A 7,680-nucleotide genomic window follows, 5' to 3' on the forward strand; every position below is an offset into this window, starting at 1 on the left:
TGAGACCAAAGTCTCAATCAAATCCCAATCCTCTGCACTGATATATATACCCTGGAAGTATCGGGTTTTTCGATCTGCAAGGAGGATTGCGTCTACAACCTAGAAAGAAAAAAGAATGGGGTTAGTATGGGATCTTGGACAAAGGACAGAAGGTGATGTACTTACATCACGAGCGTCACTCAAACGCTTGAGGTAGTCAACATCGATGTTCCATCGTATTCCCCATCCAGAGATGGGTGAGCGACCTTTGTAATCAAGCTGCTTTGCCTTGGCTTTGAATTCCAGGTGTCTTGCGGAGCTTTGAGTGCACAGTCCGTTAAACTTTTTGGCCTATGAGATATAATAAGTTAATCAGTCAATGTTTTATTGTAATTAAAATATAATGTTGATGAACCTTACCTTGCGAACAGCACGAGCCATATTAGAAAGAGGATGCTCTTCCTCACCATCAAAAGCACTATTGGAAAGGTTGTCATCAAAGGGAGTTCCTGACGCAGAACCTTCTAATGATTCGGTGTCATCTTCCTCTTCTTCAGAAGATTCGAAGTCGATATTCTCATCACCGTCGTTCAGAGTGACCGTGGGCATGGGTAACGTCACACCGGGTTGGGTTGTGGGCTTGATGTGCCCAGCACTCAGTCCGAGAGACTTCAACCCGGCTTTGACAACAAGCCCGATTTTGTGAGTGTAACACTTTACCTGGTTCCCTTTTGCATCCCAATCCACCGTGTCTTCAGCATCTCTGAACATGTCAGACAACTTGTGGGCCATTGTGTTGTTCGAACTGGCAGAATCAGTCGTCTGGGCCAACATGTAAGAAGGTAATTTATGTTAGTTCTTTCTGAAAACAATATAGAGATACCAAAGGATGGAGATTAAAGATTGAAGAAATGAAATACAGATAAGAGTGACTTATCTTTTTATGTAGACCATTTGATATTAAGAATTTTCCAACAGGCTGAGCCAGGAGTCGGCCAGCATGATGCCAAGAAACTAATTTGAGGGTAAGGTGCTGGGTGTGGAACTTCCAGTGATCGTCAATATAGGTGACCGAGACTCCGATAAATGCCTTCCGACCACCTTTAGTGGTCCAAACATCATAAACAAGACCAAACTTGCTATCGTTTGACTGGAAAAAGTATAAGTAAACAATTATAGAATTTCTATAAATCGGTCAAATCAAGAAAGAGATGTCATTAACATTACCTTGATCATTTTAATGACTGAAGACGACAGGTCCAAGTAAATCCCCTTGGCTGTCTCAGATGCCCATGTGGTACCTCTCAGAGTGGCTGACCAATTCAAGAGCTTGAATGCGGCCCGAAGAGGAGGATCGTTGAACCGAGAGAAAGGTAAGGCATGTCTGAGAATCCATATAACTAATACCGTGTTGAGGAGGTCCACGCTGAATGATGTTTGAGATAGGGATGAATCAAGGGTAGATTTTGAGTTGGTACTGGCGACTTGCACAATGTTGTCTTGAAGTTGCTTCCAGCTTCAAGGCAAATCGTGACCTTCTCGAATAGCAATGTGTCGTCTCGGGCATGCCGGGCGATCCTTCGCTCCATCTCTATGAGAATAGAGATTATAGTGGCTTCTCTTACCTCGGGTGAAATACTCATGACAATACTTGCATTTGAATCAACGAGGATCGTCGCCAGTCTAGATGATAGAGAGATATTCCCGATTTGTCAGTAAGTTACAGACCTCAAGGCAAGTTAAAAGTCTTTACCTCGCCTTTCACATGGATCAGGGCCTCGTAGTATTCCAAAAGCTTGGAAACCCTGCCAAGATGGGCACGTCGAGCAGCAGGTGACTCAATGACTTCGATTTCGGATTCTTGATCAACATCAACACCAGTAGGAACATCGTAATCCTGATGAGAGAATTATATTTTGATACATTAATATCAAAATGTAGATAGTAAGTTCATGGAATGACATACCTCAATAACAGTTCGCTTCTTCTTCTTACACGGTGCTGAACAAGGCTGAGAAGAGTTTGAAACGTTCCTGGAGACTGTACTTTTGCGTTTGCCTTGACGGTTACGGGTAACCGGTTTGGCAGCTTTCTTCTTCACCTTGCTGTTGCCAGAAACAGGTAGGTGAAAGGGTGCAGTCAAGGGTGTTACCGATTGGCCATCCTCAGATTCAGTTTTCTCAGATTCGGCTTCAGTGTCTTCAGCCAAATCTTCAGGTTTGTCTGCTGGTAATCGAATCGCACGTCGGGAGTCTGGTGACTGCATCACAAAGCCTGGTCGAGGTTGTACCGGGCTACAGACTCGAAGTGATCGAGATAATGAAGGTAAAGCAAGCAAAGACACAGAATCAAGCTGAAGGGTTGTTTGGGTGAAATTTCTGACATCGGCCGAAGTTGAACTTGGAGACATGATGAAATTGGAATCAAATAAGTGATAATAGTTATCGATTGGTAATGGAATTAGGGCTTCTGGGTGGAAAAGGGGTTTCTCAAAATGGAAAGGTTAATCCACACAGACAAAAAAATAGGATTGTGGTGGAGAGGAAGAATGAGACTCACTGTGAGGTCCTTTTAAAGATGGGGCCAGTAGTTCGCATGGCCTCTGAAACAGATACATCGTTTGAAGATGGTATCTAAAGGCGTGGAGGGATAGTCCAGAATTGGCGATGGATTGAGGTTGTGATGGGGGATTGTTGAAGGATAGTGCAACCAGAGAACTGGAGTGAGTTGCTATAGCATCCTTCAACAAAGCTAAGTCGAGTCGTTGATGTGTTGTTGAAGGTTGGGGATGGTGGTGTTTAAGACAAGTCGTAACGTTGAATGGAGCTGGGGCAAGCCTCATGGGACTCTCTCTGCGTGTCATGGGTTGCTATGAGGCGCTTTGGCGCTAAGCGCTCGTAGGCGCTGTGACACCTCATAGCATAGCGGATTTCCGCTATAGACTGCGGATCTGTAAACCGCTATGTGTGAGGGGGGTTTCACCATAGCTATAGCCCAGCAAAAAAACCGCTATGGGTTAAAACGGGTAGCGCGGGCGGAGCGCGCGCCCTGCTACCGCCCCGGCACCGCTATCTCGGGCGGAGCGCCGGTGGCGTTGCTTGCAGGATGATACTTTCTAATTAGGCAAGACACTGGAAGAGTACTTTCACATGTTGCTTAACTCAGTCCCAAATCATGTTCCATACCCAGTTTTGGATTTTGTCAGGGCCTGGCACTATCATGGGGGGCTGTTGTTCTCAAGCACCTAAATGAATTAAAGAAACACTCAATCGCGGCGATCACCCAATTAAGGTCAGGCCATATTCATCTAAACCATTACCTCTGCAAATTTGATCAACTAGGATCCCCAAGCTGTGAATGCCAAGAAGGCATCAAAACGGTGGAGCATTATCTTTTCACATGCAACACATACAACAAAGAAAGACAACAATTCGAAAAAGACATCAAACAACTCAACCTTCAGTTCAACACAACAATTATCAACAAACCTGTGGCCTTTAAAGCCATCGCCGCCTACTGCGACAGCACCTGGAGGTTTAAAAACCAATGGAGCTGGGCAAAAATTTCAAATGAAAACCCGCCAACATATAGGCAACCCCCTAGAGATTAATCTCGAATTCTTCATCATTTTTACCACATCCTTTAGCGCTTCCTTCCACATTACCGTATAAACATTGTATACTAGTTGAAACAGCCAACAGCAACCCTTTCCCCTGACACAGCCAGAGGGGTTTTACCGGTGCTGGAAAATATGCAGTGTTCAATAGCCTTACGGCTCCAATGACACTTTAAGCAATAAAAAAAAAAAAAAAAAAAACCAACGGGACCTTTGTTTGATAGCTCCAATGGCGTGACGAGACTGGCTCTTCCCGGATTAGTTAGGAGACTATGTCACACGGTGGTGACCGACTTTCTTTCAACATTTTTGACAGTGCGTTGATTCTCAGCCAGATTCCGGAATGATGAATTAGGTGTGGCGAAGGGCCGAGGCTCGAGGAAGATATAATATTACTTAGAGCATCTCCTATCGTTCGAGTAAATTTTCAGTAAATTTTCTGTACGTAGGTGTTTGGTACAGTATCAATCGGTACAGAACTGTCGAAATCCACTATCGTTGGAAAGAAAGTGCCTCGGTACAGTACCAAATGGTGAGAACAATGGTTTCCCCGCAGATACCGAATCGGTAGAGGTCCAGTAAATTTGCTGGACCTCTACAGAATTTTGACCGATTCGGTGGATACCGAATCGTGTTTTAGACACGATTGGGGAATTTAAGGGTCGGTACAGTAAAATTTACCGTACCGAAGCCCTTTACCGAGACGATAGGAGATGCTCTTATTAAGTCTAAGTAGATAGGTACTTAATATACTTAAGTGAAACCCTTTGACCGAAAATCGAGCAATCCAATCGAGGTCAACTGACCTCACAGTTTACTTATTCCTTTTCCAACTTCAACATTCACAGCCACGAACAAGAACAAACATAGGGAAGACGAATAACAAGATATGTCCTCTCCACCATCTCCCACTCACCATAATGAGTCTATTCCACTTGGTTCGTTTGCTTTGACGGAGCTATTTACCAATCCTTCTCATCTCCTAACTGACCCTTTTGGTTCAAACAGCTGGCACCGAGGTTCATGGTCTCAAGCGAAGTCGTGACACTAATCCACTTGGTCAAACTCCGGAGAGTCACCATGAACGTCGATCACCAAACCCCAGCGTCTCCCTTGAAGTAGGTTCTGATATAGAAAGCGAGGTAGATTTACCCTCACTGGTCGATTATCCTCTCATACATCTTTCCCGATCACCGGGTTTTATAATCTGGCTTGTTCATCATCACCCCTGATGATCGAATACGCTCTCGAAGTCGCACCATCCTGGATTTTTGGTATCGTCCCTGCAGTCGGGTAGTATCATCCTGATCGTGTTTTTCTTTTGCTTTACCTGATAGACGCCCAACCAAGTCGGGCATCCTCCCACACCACTGGCTAAAAAAGGGTCAGCTTTGTTCTCGTGTTATCAAAGCTTCAGTGTCTTCTTTTCCTTATAGTCGATTTAATTACTCAACAGACGCCGTTTCTCGAAGTGCTCGGATGTTGAACAGACCAGCCCACCTACGACCCGTCATCCTCAAGGTGTCTCTCACAGTCATACTTCCTCCAATGGTGGTAGCGACCATGACCACAGCAAATCGCGGGTGACCACTCCGGAAGCCACTGAGGTTAAATCTGTTCGAAAGAAAGTCGAAGGCATGGGCGTGGAGAACGATCAGGAACAGGCACATGAAGCACTAGAAGTGACTCCTCTCAATCCTGGCCAATCTGACAACGAGGCTTCGATTCTTACAGCGCCTGCGAAGTCTGATGCTCTGGTTCGAGTCATATTTCATCTTATCGCAACTCTACCGGCGATGCATAGGAAAGTGGGAGCTGATGTAAAACCTTGACATTCTTCAGCCTGCCTCTTGGGCGTCCTACAATCATTCTGAATCGCCATTCATGGTACATGCGCCAAAGTCCAACGTCTCGATTTTTTCCGCCTCAGATCCTGTTACCTCAGATCAAGCTTCAGATTCTACACCAGTTCCATCCTCAAATACCGGTCCTGCTCGTGCCTTTGCGGTCCCACACAGTAATACACACAAACCTTCCTCCTCTGCCTTGCATTCATCTTTCACTAGCGCCATCACTGGATCAAACTCGCTTGCTTCAGCTTCCCCTAATTTCCCCTGTGGCTCAGATTTTTTCCTCAAAGGTAAGCGCAACAACTGTTTAGCTAGCTCTCAGTCCGGGCTAGAGCCCGGGAATTCAGTTCAGAATAAGAAGGCCAAACTACCCGAGGCAAGTGGGGGTGACGGCTTTGCCGCCTATTCGAGTGGTCGACCTACTAGTCTCAAGCCAGCAGCACTGGACAAACTGAACAACAACGAAGCCTTGCAGATCCCCTCTCTTTCAGCCCCTCTTCTGAATGTCAAACCGATTTCTTCAGCTGCTAGCTCCGTGTGCGCAGTCAACGGAGACTCCGATAGTATTCGAAGCCCTCCCCTCTCAACTTCATCAGCGATCACATCATTTCCCCAATCTAGATCAAATCCTAGCCCACTTGGATTCTCCTCTTTTTCTCAATCTTCAGCTTTTGGTGTCTCGCCGCTAACGAATGGCAAAGCAAATTGGACATCGTCTACACCTTCGGTCTTCGATCAGCCTACTATCTCACCAAGTGACGGACAAAGTGAAGAAGGGGGAAATGGTCCCAAAAAGAAAACTCACTTAGCCCTTGCTGCCGATCTCGGGGGAGAAGACAAGCATGCTGGGTTTGGGGCCAAGGAACGTGAGTCTAATGGCCCTCTATCGGCTCAATGCGTTCGTGTTTGATGACCGTCGAATTTCTACTCCAAATTTTTCATGTTACTATGTCTCGTCTACGTCTCCATAGTCATCACGGGTGAGGAGAATGAGAATCTGGTCAAGAGTGTGAGATGTAAAGTCTTTACTTTGGAAGAGGATGGAACATGGCATGAACGCGGATCAGGTGGACTTCGATTACTTCGTAACAAATCAGAACCTTCGCGTTATCGATTGAGTACGTTGTTGATCCCCTTCTTGCCCCACTTGCAGTATCCATGTTTGATCATCTATACTTATGCCTGGACAATAATCGGATGATCAGTCATGAGAGCCGATGCCGTACACAGAGTACTCTTGAATGTCCCAATCTTCAAGGGTTTCAGCTACGTGGCGAGTCAAGAAAAGTTTCTATCGTTTGCTTCGACGGCCATCAACACCGATCCATCAATTTCTTCAGCGTCGAAGGATTCTGGTGACGGAGGACAAACTACGAATACTAGTAACAGCCAATTTCAAAAGTACCTTTGTAAAGTAAGTCACAGTTGATTGATAAATGAATCTTATTGAAGCTTCTAATTCAATTTCTTATTTTCATAGTTCAGTCGAACGGAAGCTCGTCAAGAGATGATTGATAGTATTCAACAATGCTTGACTGATTTGGCCTCAAGACCAGACCTTCCAACTAACACCCATCTATCTACATCAACAGATGAGGATTAGGATACGGAATCTGAACCTGATCAATAGCAATCTCTAACTAATGTTGTTTTGTTTCTCACTCACTTTGCTTCTTCTTCTTCATTGACGTGTATATGATAGTTGTCTTGTTCCTGTCCCGACGAAAAAAACGTTTTTGGCGGTGTCCTAAGTACCAAGTAGTTCTCCATCTTTCTAACTATACAACCCCTTCACTTTGAGATTTTTTACATAAAATAAAATGTGAAGCTCATAAATAAAAAACATTTGTGGTAAATCGGAAGTTGTATAAAGTTCAATTTTATGGGAATAAATGATCATCTACCACTACCATGAAATGTTGGACTTGGAACTTGGACATCTCAATGGATAGTGCGCTTCCGTGTTTTGGACATCAATCATACCAATGTCGCCTATGTTTGATATATTTGCTTGTGTAATAGTTTGAGACATCATGAATGATTGGAATTTGATCCTTGTATCACTATTGGCTATACAATTTTCTTGATTGTTTGCAAGGGAGCCTGCTTGAGAAAACCTCAACAGTGAATTTCACCTTGATTCTGATAATGGGACCAGATCAGTAAGTGAAGCGGATGTGCCTGTCTTGGAAGAGGGTCTTAGTTAAACTTATCTACAATGTTTTTTATTGCATT

General features: G+C 44.6%; 1 protein-coding gene across 1 annotated transcript; it reads left to right on the forward strand.

The window, feature by feature from the left end:
* Positions 1-4,405: 4,405 nt before the first annotated feature.
* On the forward strand, positions 4,406-7,381 carry MELLADRAFT_73668 (uncharacterized protein; the record flags this gene model as incomplete). Its single annotated transcript, XM_007418617.1, has 5 exons — positions 4,406-4,533; positions 4,604-4,713; positions 4,933-4,979; positions 5,052-5,352; positions 5,438-7,381. The coding sequence occupies 5 exons, from the start codon at positions 4,485-4,487 to the stop codon at positions 6,353-6,355; spliced, it is 1,425 nt and encodes a 474-aa protein (XP_007418679.1).
* Between the last annotated feature and the right edge of the window lie 299 nt (positions 7,382-7,680).

Source organism: Melampsora larici-populina (genome assembly GCF_000204055.1).
Source record: "Melampsora larici-populina 98AG31 unplaced genomic scaffold MELLAscaffold_98, whole genome shotgun sequence".
NCBI classification, from domain to species: Eukaryota; Fungi; Basidiomycota; class Pucciniomycetes; order Pucciniales; family Melampsoraceae; genus Melampsora; species Melampsora laricis-populina.